The sequence below is a fragment of the Babylonia areolata genome, chromosome 29 (assembly GCF_041734735.1).
Source record: "Babylonia areolata isolate BAREFJ2019XMU chromosome 29, ASM4173473v1, whole genome shotgun sequence".
NCBI lineage: Eukaryota > Metazoa > Mollusca > Gastropoda > Neogastropoda > Buccinidae > Babylonia > Babylonia areolata.
Window position 1 is genome coordinate 5,461,280 of NC_134904.1, and position 26,221 is coordinate 5,487,500.

General features: G+C 43.0%; 1 protein-coding gene across 2 annotated transcripts in view; it reads right to left on the reverse strand.

Annotated features, from left to right (window-relative positions):
• Window positions 1-491: 491 nt before the first annotated feature.
• The window catches only part of LOC143274818 (serine/threonine-protein kinase TAO3-like), a 42,187-nt gene continuing 16,457 nt past the window's right edge, over window positions 492-26,221 (reverse strand). For both annotated transcript variants that reach the window (XM_076578748.1, XM_076578747.1), the window contains 8 exons: window positions 18,606-18,776; window positions 17,492-17,626; window positions 15,640-15,768; window positions 14,986-15,183; window positions 13,903-14,142; window positions 12,658-12,870; window positions 5,434-5,616; window positions 492-4,316 (listed from right to left, as the gene is read on the reverse strand). In XM_076578748.1, the coding sequence (XP_076434863.1) occupies window positions 4,068-4,316; window positions 5,434-5,616; window positions 12,658-12,870; window positions 13,903-14,142; window positions 14,986-15,183; window positions 15,640-15,768; window positions 17,492-17,626; window positions 18,606-18,776 (1,518 nt within the window). In that variant the 3' untranslated portion in view covers window positions 492-4,067. The remainder of the gene's footprint in view (window positions 4,317-5,433; window positions 5,617-12,657; window positions 12,871-13,902; window positions 14,143-14,985; window positions 15,184-15,639; window positions 15,769-17,491; window positions 17,627-18,605; window positions 18,777-26,221) is intronic.

The window sequence follows — 26,221 nt, forward strand, 5'->3', positions numbered from 1 at the left end:
ACTTGATGTCAGAAAAGGATTCAACAGTAAATCATACCTGATTCATTTATGATTGATTTATTTCTTCCTTGCTGTGTGGTCACCAACAACCATTCCTTCCAGACAATGTCTATTCTCACTCTTGTGATCCAATACAAAAACAAAGGGGGGAAAAAAAAAGAAAAAAAAGAGTCGAATTACCTTATGCTTCAAAAAGGTCAGTTAGTAAAGAGTCAAATTTGTCCAGACAAAAACCTCACAAACTTCCAAACAATGCGAACAACATTTCAAATCAACTTAAGGAAATGCACTGAAATTGTAAAAAAATATAAAACAAAAAACAAACAAAAACTGCAATAACAACAACAACGGCACCAAGGTCATAAACAATGTTATGTATTGTATGAATACAATTTGGCAAAAAAAAAAAAAAAAAAAAAAAAAAAAAAGAAAAAAAGAAGGAACCCCCCCCCCACCCCCCCCAAAAAAAACAAAACAACACCACAGGACAATAAAGAAAGAAAAGAACCCAAAATGACTGGCCAATAAATATTATTAGTAAATAGTATCCATCTATACACTGTTGTACAATCTCCGACTTGGGGTGTGGGTTACATGTACACACCCAAATCCACCATATATCATATGCATACTCATGGAGTAGGTACATCATGCCAAGCGAGCACAGTTCACATGCAAACACGACACAAACACCACAAACATTAGCCAAGCATCCCACTCACACAAGTTTACACACACACACCATACTTTAAACAAGAAAAAAAAAATTATACAGAACGCTATAATAATAACCAAAAACAAACAAAAAACAACAAAAAAAACCCAGCAAAACTTCCCACTTCTTGCTTTGCTGGACACATCCAGAAACAAACTGCCCCCCCCCCCCCAAGTCCCCTGCACTGTTTCTGCAAGAGATTAATTCCTTCTTTTCTCATGTCTGGCACAATTAGGATACGTACCCCCAATCCCCTTTTCTCTCTCAAGTGCATGTTGAAGTGGCTGGTATTGACAAAGAGCAAAGTTGCTGACCAAACTGCCACCAGTGCAAGCTATAGGTGTAAAGTTTGCTACGTTGGCCTAACCGTTTTTTTTGTGTGGTTTTTGTTTGGAGGGGGTGGGTGGAGGTGATGGGTGGGGGGTGATGGAGAACTACAAAGTCATGATCTCTCTCTCTCTCCCTCCCTCCCTCCACTCTCCCTGCTGGATATGCTTTCCTAGCCCTGGAATTCTTTACACAACACACATACAGAGTCACACACACACACACACACACACACAGAGTTAAAACACACAGTATTACACACAAAGTGACACACACATACACACACACAGTGACACTCACACTAACACACACACACACACTGTCACACACACTGTATACACTGCAGCTCCAGAATGCTGCCTGTGTGTGTGTGGCTGAGTCACCAAACCACTGCCCTGATTCCCCCATTACTTCCCCCTTGGCAAACCCCACCCCCACCCCAACACACACACACTACCATTGCTTGTGTACACACACACACACACACGCATATCTTAAGTACAAGCAAGCCATACATTCATGGATTCCAAAAACCATTCAAGTTTGTTTTTTGTTTTGTTTTTTTATGTTCACACCACAAACGTCCCCACACACTGTGGGGAGGGTTGATGTTTTCCTGTGAAAAATGAAACAAAACCTGGGTTGACAGTTGGTGTTGGGAGTTTTCCCTTCTCTCTGCAAGTGCTGCTCTTTTTCTGTCTGGAGGAGGAAGAGGAAGATTACTGTGACACGGTTTTGTTCAGACCATCAGCAGTCGATCCAGAATATGGTTTGTGAAGATGGCCAACGCTCCATGTGGCAAAACAAAGAAAAATATAAATTGTGGTTAGGGTTTCACTATTAAAAAACAACAACAAAAAAACAACAAAAAAACTCAAACAACTGACACTATCCTCTTTTTTTCTCTCAGTGGCTTCATCAGTGAACATGACTGAAGATTTGCTCTTACGTTTTTATCATAAAAAGGGACTCCGATGATCACTTCCATGTGCTGAATGCTCAGAGAAGTACATGAAGGTGAAGCCGGTTAAAAAGGTTGGTGTGAAATTAGACAGAAACCTCTGTGTACTGTGTGTGTACACATGTGTGCTCGTGTAACATGTTTGTGCGTGTTTGTGGTTTACGCTTCTTCCTCCCTGCCAAAGAAAAAATAAATTTAAAAATGTTTTCATGGGGGTGGAGCAGGGGAAACCCCCCCCCCCCCAAAAAAAAAACAAACCAATCAAAAAATAACAGGTAGGCTGAGAAACCCTAACCACATTCTGTGTTGTTGTCGTACTCATTGTCATCTCTCCCTGTTGTGTAATAATTCTCTGTTGTCGTTACTAATATTGTCTCTTCCTTTTTGTTTCATTGTTGTTCTGCACACTGTTGAATTCAAAGTCTGCATAGGCAAGTAGAACGGTTGCAGTGGATGTTGCTGGGGGTGGGGGGCGGAGGGTGGGGGTGGGGTGATGGTGACCGTCGCCTCTAGCACACATCCACTGGGAGGGCTTGGGGGTAGGGATGGGGTAAGGGAAGCAGCATACTCCTGACCTACATTGTTCACACTCTAGTTTGCCCCCCCCCCCCACCCCTCTCCCCCCTCGTTACCCTTCCCCCACGTCAATACACCAGGAGAGGAAGACAAGCCACCGTTGCTGGCACTTAATACGTGTTCTCCACAGGTGCAGCACTCCCACAGCTGCTGGAGAAAAAGGTTCAGGAGACAGAATCGCGTCTCCACAGCCACCAGAACCACTCCGTCCTGTCCCCCCACTGCCTAAGCCACCCCCACTACCAGGAATTACAGTGTCACCTGACATCCCAAAACAGAAAAGTCTTGCTGTTGCACAAAATGCAACAGCCCACTGCGCTGTGACGTGATCGTTTGGCCAAACAGTGGGATTTGTCCAAAAGATAAAAGATGAGGTGAAGAATCTCCTTCCTTCCCCCCTCCCTCCCACGAGAGGACCTGATCAGTTCTGCAGCATTCAGGCTTGCCCCGCCGGCCAGAGCTGTGTTGGACAAGGGAGGCAAGCACCCACACAATCTGTCCAATCTCCAACCCTCCCCCCACCAATTCCCACCCCCTCCAGTCCTGCATCTCTCTCTCCAGGGGCTGGACCAGCACCGAATCCAACAGACAAGACGACGGCTCACCTGTACGAGAGGTTGCTCCCAAAACTGACCACTGACGACTCGGCTGCCTTCCGTCGTACTCAGCTGGCCGTCACCAGCAGACAGGATAAGGGTGGTGGTGGTGGTGGTGATGGAGGTGAGGGAGGAAGGGAGAGGGAGGGCGGCTCTTTCCTGGTGCACGCACACACTCACACACCCTACTCCAAGCTAACCCTGTCCTCGTTGCTTTTCACCCTCTCTCTTTATCCACTCTTTTCTCTCTCTCACTTTTTGTTTGTTTCGTTTTGCTTTTGTTCAGTGTCAGCACCACACAATGCCCCACAGTGAGGGGATGTCCGTACTCCACCACACACCTTGGCTCTCCATATGCCAGTGTGACCTTCTATCCCAGCCTGTCAGCCTGGTGTGGAGGAACACACTGCTACATCTCACCCGTTCCTCACTCAAATGTTTCACACCGCACTTTCCGCCCCAAACAAAAAAAAAAAGAGTTCTTTTCATGGCGCTGCGCAGAACTCTTTTTTTAAAACGACAGAACCGTCCATTCACTGTCACGTCAGAGCCATGAGGGACGATGATGCAGTCGCTGCCCTCAGAGCAAATGACAAGTGCCCTCCATCCATTCACCACCTGCCTCAACGTCGGTCAGAACCTCCTCCCTGGGTCCACAAAGGCGGCCGGCCCCTCCATAGTCAGCAGACCTGCAGCAAGGTGAGGGCTGACCACACCACACCTGAAGGTGATGGGGGTGGAGAAGTGGGGGGTGGAGGCAGGGGGGGCAGCTGACCACACGGTGGCTGTGTGCGGCTGGCAGACAGGCAGACATGGACAACAGACAGGCAGGCAGGCAGGCAGACAATGGCATCCCTCCCGCCGAGCGGTGCCTAAGGCGGCAGGCGTGAGGTTATAAGGGCGTCTGTGAGCTGAAGGAGTTTGAACTGCTGCTGGCGGACAGGGAGAGGGTGGATCCCCGCGTGGACAGCTGGTCGTCATCCTGCGAGGGGTCCTGTGAGGCTGCAGCCACCTCGTTGGCGTTCAGCCCCATGGCCGTCGTCTCTACGTCAAAGTTCTCCACCTCCATCGCCTGCCGCTCAGACAGGGTGCGCCACCGGTCCGTCTCCTCCTTGCCCAGCGCCGCCCGCTCCTCCTCCATCTGCAACAGCGCAGCACACCACCATCACTCACCGCTTTTTTTAATATATATATTTTTAATCCACCCCTCACTGCTGCAAATCCAATGTCATATCAGGTCAGTAGTTCTTCTTTAGCAACTGGTAACCATGTGCCCCAGCACTACCTGCTGCATGCGGGGAATAAACCTGACAAAAAGATATCTAAGCTGGAGAGGGATGGGCTCCACCAGATTTGACTTGCCCAAGACAAGCTGCATGTAGTTCTGTTGGGTGCTCCACTGACTTTTAAGAGCGAAGGGAGAAGACGAACACTGCTGCACACTACAGGTGTTCCTCACATTGGGGGCGTGGAAAGGCTGGTTCACACTTACCTACCAACACATTCAATAGCTTAGGACACATGTCCCAGCTTTCTCTGTGGTGGCAAGGTTCATTCCCTTGAACTGGAAGTCACTCTTACAGTGCCCAAGTAAACACTGTCAGAATTGGAGATATGATGCATACATACTGGCTAGAAATCATTTCAGTGAAGCTTTTCAGCCCATAAAAGCAGAGAATCGCATGCTTCTGGGTCATAAACTTTGGCTGCTGTGTCCAGAAAAAAAAAAAGTTCAGTCGAACTGCCAAGCAGCAGTGTGTAGTTAGGCATGGACAACACAGGTAAAGCCAGCTGACACCCCCACCCCACCCCTCTCTCCAACAGGTAACAAAAAACAGGTTAGGATGTAGAGCTGACAGGACAGGCCCGTACCACAAGCCATCACAACGCTGTCACTGTCCGGGTCAGAATCAACAACACTGGAAAGGAGGGAGACGGGGGGTGGTTGGCCTTGCGCACACCAACAACACACACACCCCGCACTTTGGGCAGATGTCAGATCATAAAGCAGCTGGAAAGTCCTCCTTCTCATCATCCACTACCACATCATGAGTGGTGGTCTGAGTGCCAGTCTTTCAGGAGAGACGGTAAATCAACAGAGATCCCATGTGCAGACTGCATATACACAACCCCTTTTGTCTCAGGCTGGAATACACACACACACAGATCTAACCTCTCTCTCTCAGGCAAGAACACACACACACTCACACACAAGACAGACAGACAGACAGACAGACAGACAAAGACATGCGACCAACCTTCTGCTCCAGCAGGGCCCTGCGGAGAGAGACGCGTTCCTCGAGGACCTTGCGTTCCCTCTTGTGCTGGGCCTCTGCGTTCTCCTTCACCTTGCTCTGGTACACCATCAGCAGCTCCAGCTCCTGCTGCAGCCGCGTGTGCAGCTCCCCCGCCTCCCCCATCTGCGTCTCGTCCAGTCGCACCTGGCAAGGAGGAAAGGTGGCAGAATGGTTAAGATGATTACCTGCCAACAAAGTGTCCCCGAGGGTCCGGGTTCAAATCCCGGTCTAGCTCTTTCTCCCCCAAGTCTGAATGGAAAATGATATGGAGCGTCCAGTCGTACATATGAGATGATAAAACCCCGAGGTCTTCTGTGCAGCATGTACTAGGTGCACAGAAAAAAGAACCCATGGCAACGTAACTGTTGCCCTCTGGCAAAATTCTGTAGAACTCCACTCTGGTAGGTACACATATATGCATTCACTCAAGGCCTGGCTAGTTTACTGGATTATGCTGCTGGTCAAGCATTGACCAATCAGATGTGGTGTTATGTGTATGCATTTGTCTGCAGTGATGCCTCCTTCAGAAACTGAAACTCTTAAACTAACCAGCACACCAAAAACAGTACAATCACTCTTTTATTTTATATTATTATTTATTTATTTATTTATTTTTTTAGTGCTCCTTGCAATCAGCAGGAGGTGCCAAGACAATCCTGCAAGGCACAGTGCAAGGAAGGAGGAGAGGCAGACAGAAAAAGAGATGAAGTAGGACAACATCTCAGAGTAGACAGGCCTGAGACTAAACGAACCATGAGGGAGACAAGGAACGAAGAAGAAATGGAGAGAACTTGTTGCCAGGTCATCAGTGGTGCCCCTACTGTTGTGAGACTACGGGACAGAAGAAGAGTTCTGGAACTTCTCCTCTTCTTCTTCTTCTTCTGCGTTCGTGGGCTGCAACTCCCACGTTCACTCGTAGGCACACGAGTGGGCTTTTACGTGTATGACCATTTTTACCCCGCCATATAGGCAGCCATACTCCGCTTTCGGGGGTGTGCATGCTGGGAATGTTCTTGTTTCCATAACCCAATGAACGCTGACATGGATTACAGGATCTTTAACGTGCGTATTTGATCTTCTGCTTGCATATACACATGAAGGGGGTTCAGGCACTAGCAGGTCTGCACATATGTTGACCTGGGAGATCGTAAAAATCTCCACCTTTACCCACCAGGCGCCGTCACCGTGATTCGAACCTGGGACCCTCAGATTGACAATCCAACGCTTTGACAGTCCAACGCTTTAACCACTCGGCTATTGCGCCCGTCGACTACCTGACAAATCTGTGCTCTCATAATATATCCTAGTATCAACCAGGCTGAGAGATACTGACACCTGCTCAGTTGGTCATTAAATTTATCATGCAACACTCCCAACGATACATCCGTAAAGAGTGTGTGTGTGTGTGTGTGTGTGTGTGTGTGTGTGTGTGTGTGTGTGTGTGTGTGTGTGTGTGACCCTGCACTGCAGCTGAGTCACTTTGGTGGTGTTCAGCAGTGCCTTGTTCCGATTCAACATACAGCGGACACCACCTACTAATCCCCTTACTGACAACCATGACAGCTGAGTCACAGAGCTGAGCGATGGCAAAGTCTCTTCTTTTTATCAGGACAGAAGCCCTGTATGTACCACTTTCTATACAAAGCGACACACAACACGGTCAGTTCTTGAATAAGACAATGGTATGCAACTTACACCAGTCCAGAGACAAGGGCGCTCAACGTGCACTTCTAATCCACTCACACTGCTGAAAAAACATACGAATAGTACAGAATGGTACAGCCGGCCCCACTCCCCCACTCATTTCTGGCATCATTTTACTGTCAAAGACGAAACATACATTGGGATGAAAATACACATCAACCTAAAGACATGACCATATATATATATATATATATATATACATATGCACTGAGATTAATGAGTCAAACACAAACCAAAAGAGAAGACCTGACAATCTAGCAGGAATATTTAAAAACTACAATGAAATGGTAAGTTTAAGTTTAGTTTCGAACATTTAAAACTACAATGAAATGGTAAGTATGAGAATAAACTGATTTTTTTTTTCTTAATCAAACAAAAACTGCTCAGTAGAATCGCGATCACAAAATCACTGCATCATCAACAACAATGACAACAAAACAGTGGTCTGGGAGCTAATGATTTCAAACCCTTTCACCTCATTATGCAGACACTCACAACAGGGACACTAGCAGCATCTGTATGTACAACTGTACGTTCAGGGACTGATGCCTAGGGTGGTGGCTTCTACGATAGAACAGCCACTATATTTGGGCACAGCTTGTTTCAACACACATATTCCTGTTCATGTTGGCCCTGTTCATGCAGCACAGAGTGAAATTCAGGAGACTCACCGATACACAGGGGGGAGGAGGAAGTTTGAGGGTTGGGGTGTGGGAGGGGACACTGCAAACCTGAACCATGCTCTGGGGTGGGGATGGGGGTGGGGGGCGGGAGCGGTAAAGGAGGAAGCCTGGCAGGTGCCCCAGGGGAGTACAGAAAAAAGAAATGAAAAGAAAAAGAAAATCATGTCCAGGATGACAGTGTAGCTGAGTTTTGTGTCACCAAGAAACACAACACACAGGCATCCACAACACACGATGCTGAATACCATGTCAGTCTTCTAGCAGCCCTTCCAGTCCTCAGCGAGGCCCTCTGCGTTAGATCACCCACCTCAGTGGCAGTCCAAAAGCACTCACCCACGGCAACGGTCTACACAGGTACCCTGCCTATGCGCTTGCATACGCTTAATAGGTTACAGGCCCCATTGTCTTTTACGGCCACCGGGGCAGTTTATTCAATATTCACCGTGTCTAGGGCTAGGCACAAGAAATCGGGGGCCCTAATCCTCTCCTGCTGCTGCTTTAACCCACCCCTGACCAAAGTCAGGTACACAACGTTCACACCTGGGCAGAGTGAGGAAAGTCGGAGTAAAGTGGTTAACGCTTGTTCAGAAGTCCAAGTGCTGACACTTGTTCAAAAAAAAAAAAAAAAAAAAATCACTGATGTCCTTCACTTCCACATAGCCCTCCCCACACCACAGCTGTCATACATAACACCACTGTCAAACTCTGTCAAACATTCTGTGGGATACAGAACAAAGTTGATGAATAATGTTCACAATATCAGTCTCCTTTCTATTCCCATTTCTGCTGAAGACAAGCATATGGATCTATCTGCTGTTTCTGCAAGGACCAGCATCATTTTTCTGATGCTCTATATAACATCGTACAACTTACAAACAACAGTCACACACCCAACAACTTATGACACCGCTGAGAACAGAAGAGCTAGCAGGTCTGCTTATAACTTGCGGCAGTCACAAACCCGGTATTCATTCCTTACGCTTCCATCTCCTCATGTCAGTTTCTTACTCTATCAATGACAATTTCAGTTTCTTACTCTATCAGTAAGAATTGGTTTCCCCCTCTATCAATAACAATCTCAGTTTCTTACTCTATCAGTAACAAATCTCATTCAATCACACCTAATGTATGACTGACCAAAACTTCATAAATGGCCGCATTTCATGCAAAATAAAACTATTTTCACACTAGAATAATACTGACTTTTCCACTTCAAATTCTGCTGTACAATCTATTCTTTGCTGATTTGCCACACACACACACATACATATATACAAATCGTACACTCTGCCTAAGTTCATGCATCTCGCCTTTACTGTTTTGCATCTCTCACATGCTTGCCAATCATGAGACTTAAACATGTTTAAATTGTGACTGCTACTCTTTCAAAGTTTTTTTTTTTTTTTTTTTTTTTTTGCAATGAAGAATGAAGAAAAGCACTATCTACAAAGCAACACAAATTTTTAAGTCAAGGCCACTGACATAAATGGAGATGAACAATGAAAACACATACTCTGAGAAATTAACCATGTCGTCTATTAGAAAACAAACATAACAAAAAAAATGAAAAGGAATAGCCTTCTGAATCTGTTGCCATTGTTAGGTAACATTGCCTGGCTCTACAACTGCTCACACCCGCCACCAAACACACTATACACTCACACACACACACAACCACAGTAACCACACACACCCACACACACATAACCATGTTCACACACACACAGGCTACTGTATATACATCCGCTCAAGCATGACAGAATCTGAATTAAATCTCACACCACAATCACAAATAAATAAGCCTCCACACAAACTCACACACACATCATTGCCCCTAATATACAAACTGGGACAGACAGGCACACACCCACATTCATGTACACATGACTGTCAACACAGACAGACAGACACACACACACACACAGAGGGTTGACATGCACATGCATTATCCAAAACAGTGCCAAGCTCAATCATCCAGCAGTTCACACACACATACACACACGCACAAACCCACACCGTTAACCCCATACCCTGTAAGCCACCTGCATCACCATCACCTACTAGCACACACAAACACACACACACACACAGAACAGCACAGCAGCAAGACAAAAAGTCCCACCAGTTGGTGGTCATAGACATTACCATGGTCAGCTGAAAACAGAAAACAATGAAAACATGACATGAGGGCATCATGCAATGGCCACTACAACCTCCACCTCCCAACACCAACACTCCCCTCCCCCCCCCCCCACCTTACCCTCAATGTCACAGATCTGCATTGTACACTCTATTATCATCACACTCCACACTTCATGTTTACGGTCTTTTTTCATCTACCTGGTCCTGTGACCAAAATAAATGACCCCCCACCTCCCCTCCAATCCCCATCCCTCTGTGAGTGCAAGCTTTTGTTCCTCCTTACTTTTTTAATTTGTCTCTCTTTCCCCCACTGATTCCCTCTATTCCCTATCTCCATTTTTTCTTCTTCCTCTGTCTGTCTTTCTTGATTCTGTACCCCAGTTCTTGGTGAAAGAAAAAGCATTCTTGCTAGTGTGCTTCTCAATACACTGGAAAAATTAATTACAATTAAAGACAAAAGCCTACTGTCTTATTCTTCGTGCCTGCCAATAAGTAAAAGACTCACTCCAGTCAAACTCTCAGCCAGAAACAGTGTGTACATCCTGCTGTGATCATTGCTGGTCACTTGTGGAAGCAGCTTCCTCACAAGTCAGACAGAACCACCACTGTGTCCTTCATACACACTGACTCGCATCACATACACACAGTGTGGCACACATACACACAGACTGACATTCTCAATGGACCATACTGACATACATTATGTGTGGCGCACACATGTACACACACACAGCTTTAACATAGTGTTGGCTTTTTCTACTTCTCTCTCACACAGAAACACAAACGCACACACACACAACATTCTGCTCTCTTGGTTGGACGATACCACAGCTACCTACAGAAGATCAAGCAGGTAGAACACAGACTTTTTAAAATCCACAGACTTCTTGCTAGACTCTACTTATATAACCTGAGTACTGGTTGTAGCCTTGATTTTTGTTTGTTCATTTCTACACAATCATGCCTAAAACATATTCACATGCATACTCAGTAACCAAGACCCGATGATGTTGCTATGAATAATGATCATTGTTACAAAACAGGGAAAGCAGAATGAAAGCTAGTTTCTAGCTATAATTAAACAGCATTCTTCAAAACGGAATATTTTCTCCTGGTGTAATCAATAACTCATCACTTTAACACATGAAAACAGACATTACATGAGGGCATTTTACATGCCCTTGAGCATGCGATCAGCTGAAGAAACAAAATCTCTGGGTTTCTGTCTTCTTTCTTGCTGCCAACAGGCCCGACAGAGTGAACCCTTTCTACACCAACTAAACACATGATCATGACATAACAATTCCCCCAAAGACAGCTAATATGATCACAATCGTTATGACATGATTCCTAAAAGACAGCTGATCATTTACAATCGATATGACATATGATTCCCCAAATGACAGCTAATGTGATTACAATCATTGCCACACATAATGATTCCCCAAAAGACAGCTCATATGATTAAATCATTATGACATATTATGATTCCCCAAAAGACAGCCAATACAACTATAATCATTGCGATATATACCGATTTCCCAAACAGCAGCGAGTGAGATTACAATCCTAATGATATAAACCTACTCCCCAAACAACACCTGATACGATTACAATCATGATATATATATATGTATACCGATTCCCAAACAGCAGCTAATATGATGTACACAGACAATGCTTTGCCAGCAACGAAACACAGTCAACTGGGCAAATGACCATACAGGTTACAAAATGGCAGCCAAAAATGATCACACACACACAAACACGAGATTCAAACAGGTTTGTTTCAAACAGATTTAAGAATTTGTTTTTAACAACCTTTAAAACACCCAAACTCCAAAAACTAAAGCTATCACATCAGGTACATGGAAAGGTATGATACGTGAGTATGATACATGAATCGTTTTCTGCTACACGGATTTTTCAGGATCAGGGCTTTTACCATTTATTGTATTACTTTTAAATTTGAATACAAGTTCAACATTTTGCTACTGTACTTTATCACTGACAGAACCAATGTGCAATTTTTTTTTTTTTTTTTTGCTTCAGTAATACAGAGACCCCAAAGTGAAAATTATCACACACACACACACACACAAAAACACCAAAAAAACCCAAACAAACAAAAAAAACCTTGGATCATTTTTTGAAGGCTTTTAATGCCTTCAGAAAGGCATGTCATATAATTTTTTCTTCTAATTTCAAAAGCTTCTGCAAACTGTACAAACCCTGTGCACATGAAGGCACACAGAAGAGAGATTATTAAAAAGATATGTCGTAAAAATGCCATACCTAGTGAGCTAACATTTTAAAAAGAATTACTGGCAAGGCTGGCAAAATTTGTCCATGACTCGTTTCTCTTTATAACATCTTATACAGATATCAATGTGATTTCAACAAGAGGATTTCACGATAATAATTATGCACAACAAACTGGGAAAAAAAAAAAAAAAAAAAAATATATATATATATGTACTGTCTTCGTGTCTTACAAACCTTAATCAAGCTTTCATGACAATCAAGTATTCTATTGTACATGATGAAAATCAAGTATTCTGTTCTACATGATGACTATAAAGCATTCCATTCTATTCTATTTCTGTTCACCCATACTGTAAATAAAAAACAAAACAAAAACAAAAAAAAGACTCACATTCTGCTGCTGCAGCATCTCGGCGATGGAGGCCTCGTACTGGTCTCCCAGGGCAGCCAGCTTCCTCATTTGCTCCTCCTTCAGCTTCTTCACCACCGTCTTCTGCTCCGGCTTGGGCGTCGTCTGCAGCACGTGCTCCTTGAGCGCCTTGTACTGCCGCTGCTGCGTCTTCACCGCCTCGTTGAACTGCTTGCGGATCTGGATCTCCTTCGCCTGTCAAACCCACCCCACATGAAGCACCATCACCATGATACAAACCATGCTACAACAGAGAATAAAAGCAAAAAAAACCGAAAAAAAAACCCCGCCATCAAATAAAAACGTAACCAACTGAAAACAAAAAAAGCAACACCCCCCCCCCCCCTCAACCCCACATATCTGAAAAGAATTACAGAAAACTTTAATACACACTTCACACACCAAATACACACAAGAAAACCTATTCATCACTGTCACTTAAAAGACACCCCCCCCCCCCTCCCCAACCCACCCCCAGAAAAAAAGCTAAAAGCCAATCAGAGCATCTCTCCCCCCAAAAAAAACCAAGAAAAAAAAAACCAACAAAAAAAAACCCAACAAAAAACAAACACAACCCCAGAAACACAATATATATATATATATAAAAAAAAGAAAAGAAAAAAAGCTAACAAACATATACACAAAGCCCGGACAGCAGCTAGCTGCCCCTCCTCTGCAGCTGTTGCGGCGGTCACAGCAGGACACGACTGATCATCACACACAATGTGACGACATCACACACACACACACACACATACAACTGATAAAATTGATCCTGCTCACAAACAAGCTCTTTGTCAACTCAGAATAAGCGCACATTATTTAAACATCGAACGAGGAAGATATGCAAACATTCCCAGAGAAGAGAGGTTATGTGCTATATGTGAAGTTGTTGAAGATGAATTACATTTCTTAGATACGTGTATCTTATTTCATAATTTGCGAAACCATCTAATCACAACTATACAGCAGTATGATCATCAATCAAATGTTATCTCTAGAAAAATACAAAACACTATCCTAAAACCAAGTGATTTATTCACCTGCGATGACTGTCAAAAAGAACTCTCCAACTATGTATTTCAGTGCATGCGTATTAGATGACCGTTTATTTCTTTGTTCCCTTTGTTCTTTGTTGTGTCTATTAATCCTTCAGGATTTTATGACAATAAATGATGTCAAGTCAAGTCAAGTCATACACCCACCTACCCACTACCCCACACCCACCTTCAGACTGCGGGGCTGCTGCTTCACCTCCAGGGCATGCTTCTTCCTCAGCTCCTGCTCGGCGCGGGCGTTGTAGTCCTTCTGGTTCTCCTTCTCCGTCTCGTGCTGCCGCTTGAGCTGCTCGTCCTTGCACTTCTGCAGGGCCGCCAGGTGCTTGTACTCCAGGTCCTGCGTGGACTCGTGGTGACGCACCAGCATGGCGTGCTCGTAGTCCAGCTGTGCCTTCCTCTGGCCCATCTCCTGGGGAGCGGGAAGAGAAGGAGGAGAGGCACGTCATGGGTGTTGGTTAACGCATTCTGCTCAAGGTTTTTGAGTAAACTTTTGTACCATGATTACTTGCACTGTGGACCTGATAGGAGTATTTCCACCTGATAGGAGTATTTCTCTAACCTGTTCGCTATTCCAAATCAACAATTCTCCATCAATTATCGCCGTTATTGTGAACAACCCTACTTTTTACTGCAGTGGTCCCATGTAGTGCTGGTCCAAAATAACTGTAGCATGCATGTAGCTGTGGGGTACAATGAGTCAATCAATGTACATCCTCACCAAAGTTCATCCAATAACCCAGCCCTCCCTCATCAAAGATTGAATTCAGTTCAATATCTCCAATAATCCAATTCTCTCCCTCACCTATCCCTCCAATGATCCAACTCACCCACATCATCCATCACCCCCTCACCCAAATCACCCGTCCCAAAACAGGTCCTTCCCCCTCCTCCCAAGCAAGCCCTCCCATCTCCCCCCACTCCCCAACTGCCTCTACCCTCCTGCCAAGCAAGTCCTACTCCCCCCCCCCCAACCCCCCGGGATTGCTCCACCCCCACTGCCCCTCCCAAGAAACCTCTTCCTCCCCCCAGACTGTGCCCTTCTCCCTCACTGCCTCTCCCCTCCTGCCAAGCAAACCCTCCTCTCCACTGAATGCGCCCTTCACCCCCACTGCCCCCTCTGTATTCTCAAGCAATCCCTTCCATCCACCCAGACCGAGACCACACCCTTCACCCCCACTGCCCCTCCCATCTCCCTAGCATCCCTTCTCATCCCCCCCCTCCCCCTGCCCCTCCCTACCCCTGTCCCCCTCACCTCTTTCAGCAGCTTCTGCTCCAGGCGGTGGAAGGTCAGGATGGCGCGCCGCTTGAAGCGGCGGAGGGAGAACTCCAGGTAGTCCTTCTGGTGTTTCTCCAGGCGGAACTCCGCATCCTTCTGGCGCCGGGCAAGCGTCTCCTTGTACACCCGCATCATGTCGTCACGCTCTCGCTTCGGAGTGCTCGTGTCCAGGCCCTGAGGTCAGAGGTCACACATTGGACACAGAAAACAAGCTCTCTCTCTCTCTCTCCCACACACACAAAAGGTCACACACAAGGACATGATCACACACACACACACGCACACAAACACAAGCTCACACACACTCACACAAAGACATGCTTACACACACACATACACACTGAAACAAAAGCTCACACAAACATGCATACAAAGACATGCTCACACATACACACACACACACAGAAACAAAAGCTGACACACACACGCACACAAATACAAGCTCACACACACAAACACAAGCTCATACACATACACACACAAACAAGCTCATACACATACACCCAAGCTCACACACACACACATACAGGCATGAGCTCTCTCTCTCTCTCACTCACACAAGCTCACAAACATATACACACACAACTACATGCTCACACAAATGCTATACACAAGTTTCCCTGCCCTTACCTTCTTCATGCGGTCCTTGTCAACCTTGTAGTTTTTCTTCATCTGGTCATTCAGGGTCCTCTTCTCCGTCTCGTGGGTCTGTGACGTGTCTCGCATCAGCTTCTTCTCTTCCGCCGACTTGTTCTTCAACTGTAACAACAGTGGCCACATGTACGACAATCTATTGCAATTGAGAGGGTGTAGAGAAGCGCCACAAAGCTCATACATGAATGCAGGCACATGACTTATAAAGGAAATTTTCTATCTCAAATTACGTTTGAATAACATACTTACCGTGACCCAATTAGTGCAGGCTCCGGCAGGGGTCTGACATTTCTGTCCTGTGCAAACTACTATCCGCCTATGCGGAGAAAACGAAAGTACTACGGCCGATAACCTCCCGGAAGTAGGTAACGTCCCCTTTGTCCCCCTGGCTAACGCCCTCTTTTTCCGGCAGCCATCTCGACACCTGTTCCTGTGCACTTCATACGGCTAAGTTTTTTTTCGCATTTTCTATCTGTCTATCGATTCTTTAGCATTTCTGTTTTGTGTCCAAGTATGTCTTCAAGCCAGTTAAAGACAGAAGGACACATGATAATGATGATCTCATCGATTGAGACATATAACCTTTTCAATGGTCATGTTGATGTGTCTCGGGATTATTTTTTCTCTGCACCTCAGTACACTGTACGGTTCCGCTAGAAATACTGGTAGAAATTATTTTTGTCCAGCATTAATCTGCGTTTGAACAAATCTGTATACGCTACACAACACCTGCTAATACAAGAAATTTTTGTTTCAGTAACAGAGTTCACAAATGCATGGAATGAAGTGCCACTTCATCTCAAACAAGCATCATCTACTAATTCATTCAAAAAGCAAGAGGACAATTCTATGAAATTCTCAGCTTATTTTTTAAAGTTTGCCAAATGAATAAACTGAATATGAAGCATAAAAAAAACAAAAAAAACACACATAAAAAAAACAAAAAAACAAGTGGCCATGTAAAGGTGACAATGAAGAAAAAGTTCAACCTGATGCAGCAGAATTCAATACCCTAGTCTAGCAATGTATAAACCAACTATATATTCAGTGAAACAGGATCAACAAAACAAAAGATACTGCAATATCAGGCAACAGAATAGTTTACCCCTAATGACACCACAACAGAACACAAATATCCTGTACAATTAAAAAGTGCAGCTCACAAACAAACCTAAAACACACAAACATACATATATATGCATGCAGTGACATACACACACACACACACATTTCTCCAGTTTAGAAGCACTGCTGGTCTTTAGGCAGTCCAGTTTTATGCTGAAAATGATACACACACACACAATGACACACAATGAGACACACAGTCACACATGACACACACACACGTTTCTCAAGTTCAGTAGCGTTTTTGGTCTGAGGCAGTCCAGTTCTTTGCTGAACGTGACACACACAAATGACACAAACACAAAGCCAAACACACACACAAAGGGCTCACAACATACACAGACAATGACACTGATATACAAAATACACACACAGTGACAAACCATACAAACACACAGTGACAAACCATACAAACACACAGTGACAAACCATACAAACACACAGTGACAAACCATACAAACACACAGTAACAAACCACACACACAGAAGCTCACGTGTTTTCTCAAAATCAGAAGCCTTGTTGGTTTTGAGGCGGCCGAGTTCTTTGCTGAACTTTACACACGCACACACACAAATACACCACACACACACACACACACACTCACATGTTTCTCCAGTTCAGATGCATTGCTGGCCTTGAGGCGGTCCAGTTCTCTGCTAAACTTCACACACGCACACACACACACACACCACACACACTCACATGTTTCTCCAGTTCAGACGCATTGTTTGTTTTGAGGCGGTCAAGTTCTTTGCTGAACTTGACCCGCAGGCTCTCGTACTCTCTGTCCAACTTCTGCTTGTGCTCCTCCATCTCCCCTTTGAACCTGGTCTCCATCTGCCAGCACACACAACAGCCGGTCATCACCACTGCTTTTCAACTTCACACACTTTATCATCTTAAGTCTCAAAACGTAAAGAACAACCAATAATCATCATTGCTGCTTAACAACAACAATCATCATCACTTCTTTTCAACCTCACACACTTTATCACCTTAAGTCTGAAAACGTAAAGAACAACCAATAATCATCATTACTGCTTAACAACAACAATAATCACCACTGCTTTTCAACCTCACACACTTTATCATCTTAAGTCTGAAAACGTAAAGAACAACCAATAATCATCATTGCTGCTTAACAACAACAATCATCATCACTTCTTTTCAATCCCATACACTTTATCTTAACACTAAATACGACCACCACCACCACCATCATGACTGTTTGTAAACCTCATGCACTTTTTGTCCTCACACTGATAACATCAACAACAACAAAAACCACTGAGGGTAAAGGAAAGATTAAAAACAACAACAACACCACATTAAAAACACTTCAATACCACATGTACACACATGTACGAACACACACACACTCTCACTTTCACAAATCCCACTACTCATCCACCCCACAAAGCATTCAATCTGAAATAATAACTAATCATTATCGCAAAAGGACAACAACAACAACAAAAAAAAAGATAAAAATCTCATCACAATATAGATAATAACCAATCAAGCAATCAAATTACAAAACAATCAACCCGATGCTAACAAAACAAAACAAAACAAAAAACCCCAAAAAAACACCAACCTTTCATGACAAGGGGCAAGTTAAAAAAAACAGAAAAAAAGCAAAAAAAAGGGTCTATTTACTATCAGGATAATAAGTACAATTAAAAGAAGGAAAAAATCCATTTATCCCCAGGATAACTCAGAAACAAAGAAGACAAAAAAATCTAGTGAATCTCTGGCCCCAATAAACTACACTCCCCCCCTCCCCCTTCCCCCCCCAACACACAGACACACTGACCGACTGCAGCTCTTTCTGGTGCATCTTGCGGAGGCGCTTGTAGATGGTGAAGTTGCGGTACTCGTTGGAGTGTGCGTGCTGCTTGATCTCCTGCCGCACGATGGACGTGGTGCGGATGGTGGCAAAGTTGTTGGCCGCCACCTCCAGGCTGCGACCGCTGCCCCCTGACGCCTGCACAGCACACACACACACACAGTGCCACCTGTCATGTCATGCCCCGCTCTCTAATGACACACACACACAGCGCCACCTGTCACGTCATGTCCCGCTCTCTAATGACACACACACACAGCGTCACCTGTCACATCATGCCCTGCTCTCTAATGACACACACACAGCACCACCTGTCACATCATGCCCTGCTCTCTAATGACACACACAGTATGTCACCTGTCACGTCATGCCCTGCTCTCTAATGACACACACACACAGCGTCACCTGTCACGTCATGCCCTGCTCTCTAATGACACACACAGCGCCACCTGTCACGTCATGCCCTGCTCTCTAATGACACACACACAGCACCACCTGTCACGTCATGCCCTGCTCTCTAATGACACACACACACAGCGTCACCTGTCACGTCATGCCCTGCTCTCTAATGACACACACACAGCGCCACCTGTCATGTCATGCCCTGCTCTCTAATGACACACACACAGCGCCACCTGTCACGTCATGCCCTGCTCTCTAATGACACACACACAGCGCCACCTGTCAAGTCATGCCCTGCTCTCTAATGACACACACACAGCGCCACCTGTCACATCATGCCCTGCTCTCTAATGACACACACAGCGCCACCTGTCACGTCATGCCCTGCTCTCTAATGACACACACAGCGCCACCTGTCATGTCATGCCCTGCTCTCTAATGACACACACACAGAGCGCCACCTGTCATGTCATGCCCTGCTCTCTAATGACACACACAGCGCCACCTGTCATGTCATGCCCTGCTCTCTAATGACACACACACAGCGCCACCTGTCATGTCATGCCACACGCTCTGACTCACAGCATCACCCGTCACTTCACTCAAGAAGTGTCCATTGGTGTCTGTGCATGTGTACTGTCCTGTGCAAAGTTTAGCCTTTCTCCTTCTTCTTCTCATGTTTCATTTTTAAGAATGTCACTTAATTTGAAGCAGTTAGCGTTTTCATTCATGCCGTAACTTGGTGTGATAGCGTTAAGCATAAGAACATTGTGCATGTGTGGAGAAGGGTAGCGTTACAAGCATGTGTGTGTGTGTGCACGCGTGTGCAAGGGAATTTTCCTGATTTCAGGAGGGCAGAATAAAGTCTGAAGTGGAAGTTACTCTGAGCTGCCTTGTCTTCTACATTAAACTTGAATTTTGTCAGCATGCCGGTCATGGAGTGGAGGTCTGGATGGTCTCCATCAGGAAGTGAAAGGCATCCGGTATCCGAGTCAATCACTCAACTGCGTGCATCGACTTGAGTACTTCCAAAGCATCTTGCATTACATGTAAAAATGAAAAAACAACAACAAAAAAACCCAACTGATTCTCAGGAAAAAATATTTGCAAATGGTAAAAATCATGTAAAAAAAAAATTATAACAATTTACACAGCAAATCCAATCCCAGCACACAGTTTGTATCTTTGGTCCCTAATACATATACAGTTTAAGCATAAACCCCTTGAACCTGCAAAACTTCAGCTGTTTTGAACTGTCAAGTCTGCTGAAAAGACCTTTGTGAATGTTAACTTCTTGCACAAACACCAACATTTGAAACTCTGATTGCACTTGTCCTCAAAAACACTGCAAAAAAGAGAGAAAACATATTCAGCAGCATAAAGATGTAAATCTCTAAAAGATAAAAAAAAAAAAGAAAAAAAGGGGGGGGTAGGGGGTGGGGAGGGGGGGGGGAGAACAGAAACTCTGTATAGAATATAATACTTTCCAAGCATATCATTCCCTAGAGAAAAAAAAGTACAGATGTCATACAAATATAATTGCAAAATTTCAAAGTAAATTTTCAGTTCCAATTTTTTTCTCTTCATTTCTGAACATAATATGGGGTGAAACAGGGTGAAGGAGTGAAAACCAATTGGCCTTACCTCACACACATGTTGAAAAACATGAAGAGTTGCTGATCCAAGTCAAACTTAAAACAATACACTATTTCTATTTACAGCGCAAGGACACAATATTCATTGTGATTCTGGTACTTTTGGCATTTTCTTTCCTATTATGTTTCCATCTAGCCTGCACGAAAGGAATCCGAAAACTATGATCAGTTTTCTTCCAGAAACTTCACCATTTTCATTTCACACAGTCCCAGTTGGAACCATCAACGCTAGCAACACGTATTCATTGTCTCACACCTCAAAACTGATTATACATGTTTCTACACAGACTGTATATGTATAAATTTATTTCTGCACAATGAACAGCAAAACCCCCTGCAACTTGTGCCTATCAGCATGTCCAAACTACTAAATTTCTGTTACACTAATGTCACTTGTTCAAAATTATCTGCCGCTAAGTAGGTTTACAAATGATTGATAGGAATCCATAATGAATCATTAAAAAAAAAAAAAAATCCACTCTTCTCACAAAAAGTCAGAAGAAAATGCTGCTGAATCATCAGCAGTTTCCACGACACAGAAGTATGTCGTGAGAATACAGCCTTCGCTTCTTATCTGTATCAACACCCCCATGACATATATGTTGCAATGGAACAGTTACCTTTTCTGTGGTGAATATAAAATCATCTCAGGTAAATTTTACGTGGACATTTATCTTCTAACCTTACGACCTTAGTCTTGATTGTAACCATTTGAACACAGTGGTGACATGTGTAATGTAATCATGGTCTTCACTGTTCACACAACAGTCTGGACATGAGAAGAATGTTTGCACTATGTAAGCTTAGCCTCAAGACATCAGTTTACAGAATGCATGCAGTGTCAGTGCCAAGATACAGTCAGAGACGTAGAACCATTCATTAAACATGCAAGCTGCACAACAATCAGTCACTGATGATTCTCATGCACCATAACACATTGCTTTTTTTGGTCTGTTTTTGTTTCTATCACTGACTCCAAATGATCTCCCTCTCAACTTCTCATAATTTCAGTCCATTTCTTTTTCTGAAAACCTTCATAGTCTTACAGAGTTTGTCCATTAAAGAAATACTGCCATATTCACAGTTCATCACCGCAAATGTTGTTTGACACATTTCTCAACATCTCATACTCTGAGTCTATTTCATTTTCTGAAAACCTTCAGTCTTACGTACATACCACCTGATTATGCACCTCTAAGAAATAATACCACAATCATTTACTGTTCATCACTGCAATTGTTATCTGACACAATAGTCAGCGCAGCAATACAGCTCAATATGTTCTTCCTCTTTCATTTCTTTTCCTCTCAATTAACTCCTCCATAATCACATCAACAACAGACAACACCTCAGGTCAATAAACCTGAATGTAAAAAAACAAAAACAAAAAAAACAAACAAAAAAAAAACCCGAAAAAAACGCAACACCTCCCTGTACAGGGAAATTCATCATGCACAGAAACAGCTGTTACACTTCCACACATGCAATATGACAGTCACATACCTTTTTCTGAGCTCAGGGGTGGAACTGTGATTTTTCTCCACAACATTTTTTGTGTGAAAAAAGTACAGTGAGCGGACAGGTAAGATGAAAGAAAAGACAAGTGTATCGTGAATCCCTAAAGAAGTGAGACAGAATACGACAAAAAAGGAAAAAGAAAAATCCACCAAAACTTGACAGAAATAGAGCAACAGCAGCTTCAAGATCATCATGCAAGATGACAACAGCACAGTGCCCCCCTGCAGGTGCACAGTGGAAGAAAAAAAAAAAACGTTTGACAAACATTTAAGTTTAACAGGACTTCCAACCACATCCTGCAGATCAAAGGCAGAAAATGACAGCTGTGTCCTTTTAACACTGAGACAACAAAGAGAGTACAAAGAGACATCCATGCCACAAACAAATCAAGAAGACATTATTCCCAGTGACCAACAGAAGCCACTCTGAAGTCATGGTTCGTAGCCACTGGCACAAAAAAAGAAAAAGAAAAAAAAAGAAAGCTAATTGAAAAATCCAATCACAGTGTTTTCCTACACAATGCCATTAATCAAACAAAATTGTGCCCTCACAGAGTGAGACACATGACTTGAATAAGTCATCATCATCAAAAAAAAAAAAAAAAAAAAAAAAAAAAAGAAAAAAAAAAAAAAAAAAAAAAATTACTAACAATTCTGGTTGACTCGGCCAACCTCTGTCGAAAAACAGCAACAGACTTTTGTGCTTGCTGTATGTAAATCCAGTCTGCTGCATCAACACCAATGTCAAACATTTCATGTTGAGAAAAAAAAAAGCAAAAAAAAAAAAAAAAGCAAAAAAAAAAAAAAGCTTTAACTTAAAAATTTATTTAAAAAATCATTAAAAAAAAAAAAAAAAAAAAAAAAAAAAAATCTGCGACACTGTACAAACCCACTGCTTCCTAATGAACGATCCATTTTGTGTGAAACTACACAGACTGACAGACTGATATCCACATTCAAATGCCACGACGAAACAGTACAGATACACGGAAGTCAGAAAACAGAGGAAAAAGAACGACACATATCCGAAGAAAAACAGGAAGAATAAAGAAAAGCAGTTACCAATTGTGAGACTCCATGGACAGTTCTGAAGTGCATGTTGGACTAAAAAAAAAAGAGAAAAAAAAAAAGAGACAACAATAGAGAGATGATGACATGTTAATTGTGTGGAGACTTATCATATCACAGGGCATGACACCCTGCTCTCGGTCACACCAAGCACAAATCCCAACCACTCATCAAACTATCATCAAACAAGTTCAGAACAGTCAGAACAATTTTCATGCTTCAAATTTTACATCAAGTACTAATTATAATGAGCGGATGAGTAGTACGATTTCCATGCTTCAAATTCTGTGTTGAGTACTCATGACTATGACTTTGAGACAGAAGGAAGATGATGGGGGTATATCATTTCAAACTGAGGAATCACACATTTTCTAAACCATGTTCACTCTCCTTCGAACAGTGACATGTAGACTGAAAGACATCAAAAACAAACTTGAAAAAAAAGGGCAGTGTGGATCACTCAACAACCCCCTGTACCACACCAGGTTATGATAAAAAAACAAAAACAAAACAAAACAAAAAAAAAACCCACAACTAAAGGACTTGTTCCACAGCATCCATCCACAAATCATGTGAACACCTGTCTCTCCCCACACCATCCGACCAAAGGTATGTCATCCTCAATTTTAGACAACCATGTACAAATCATTGTATGCATCCATATGTGTGTGTCCTGGATTATCTTGACTTAACATGCCTGAACAGTTATCTACAATCAACCTAATTGGGGAAAAAAAAAAGCCCAGAAGCAGAATCAACACTCATTTTCCTTCACAAAAATGTTTACCTTCTTTCTGTATCGCCCATAGCTTTTGTTCTAGAAATTTTTGTGATTTATTACCCCCGAATCCTCAAAATTTCCTGGCAAGGGGAGGGCACTTTTTAACAAAATTCTCTGGCACTGAAATGGTTCAGGCTATTTCAGAATTTTTGTATTCAACACATAAGTCGAACATGAACTCATGCAAGAATGTAGGTGTGTCTGCACATGCATACATACTATTCTATATTTAATTAGTAATGTGATGCAACTTTTTTTTTTTTTTTTTTTCAAACTGAAAACATAGGAAATGTCAAAAACCAAAACAATTAAATATGTAAGGGTTTCTTTCTTCAACCTGGACCATACATATTTTCAATGAAAGCTGCATGGTCCGTAATGTCACACACCTTGCTGTCCGTCGCTAGTAAACATTCCATTCATCTTGTATTGTTATTGTGGTAAACATTCATTCATACATCACTCTGTACACACACACACACACACACACACATACACAGACACACACACACTGCAGACAAGTTAATGAGTACAGAATGAATCATGATGGGAACAAACATCAAAGCACACGAATTATCTATCAGGACAAATCAGTACCAGACATGCAGTCCGGAGCATGCTCCTTTCTTTTCCACTGTACACACAACTGACTCAACTAAAAAAAAAACCAACCAAATTTTCAAACTGCATGCACATGAACACAGCCACAACACAAAATTAAAGGAGAAAAAACAACACCACCAACAAAAAAAAACCAACAACTAGCAACATGCAGACCATGACTTAAAATACCAACACACAGAAACAAATTTCTGAAGCCCAATGAGGAAGGAAGAAAAAAAAAGTGAGAGTAATGTGATGAATTCTATTACTGAACACAGTTTCATTCATTATTTTTACTCAATATGTATTTGATCTAAACAGATTAAAGAAATCCTAGAGAAGTGAATATATAATACATCTTTTCATGAATACATTATGTCTTTTCACCAAAAAATTACTGCTTTTTGATGAGATGATCAAAAACTCCTAAAAAGCAGAATGCAGATGGCAAATTCTCTTGTGAAATATATGGTCTGAATATCTAGCCTGTGAGATCCCTTAACAGGCCATGCTGTTATCGAGGAATCGTATCTAATCATTCCAAGTGAGTGGACACACAGGCTTAACTGGATACACATCCACTGCAACACATGAACACATGCACAAGGCTACCTGGGGTGCCAACTGTCAGTATAAACTCCCCCCCCCCCCCCGATTAAGCCTTCCACCCTCATTACTAGATCAGCCAGACGTTTATCGGTCACTATTGCTCTAGGTTCATTAGAAGCTGTCATTCAATTATTTGTCCTTTGCACACTTAAAAAACTATAACGACCCTGATCTTCATTCTTTTTCTTAAAAAACAAACAAACCCACCCACGTTTATTTATACTGATTACTTTTTGGACACATCCAAATTAATTTCCTTTATTTCATTTTTCAAAACATACATGTGGGAAATGAAGAATTAACAAAAACAGTCTAACCTGACATTAAAATAAAGAAAATGAAAGCAACAGAAAAACAACAACAACAAAAAAACAACAACCCAAACCTTTAATAATGGGTCAAAAAAAAAAAAAAAAGGTTACCAACAATACAACTTCAAAAAACCACTAAAAAACAAAAACAAAGCATAAAAACAATGACCTTTGGTCATAACCATCAAAAGGGGGCTCCAAACAAGACCCATAAAAAAGGAATGGAACGCACAAAACAGTCTCCTGCATGTCAGAGCAGTTAAAAACAAGAAGGGAATGGTGCAATCACCATAAAAGGTGGTGGCAGATACAACAATGTAGGGATCTGAAACAAGTGAAAACTGCGTACAACGTCATAATTAGAGAAAAACAGTGACAATGATAAAAGAAAAACACAAAAAAAAACAAAACAAAAAAACCCTGTACAAAAACCTACACCACCAAATGATGAAATACAATGAAGTGAAAGGATCAGAGAAAATGCAATCAGCAAACCCTAAGCACCCTGGAGCACTGGACTATCTGAAGGTCCTGGTACCAGCATCTTGTGGGGTTAATAAGGGTGGAGATAAGTTTTTCCTTTTTTCCTATCTCCCAGAACAACACACTTGAAGACCTGCCCCTGCCTTATCCCCTA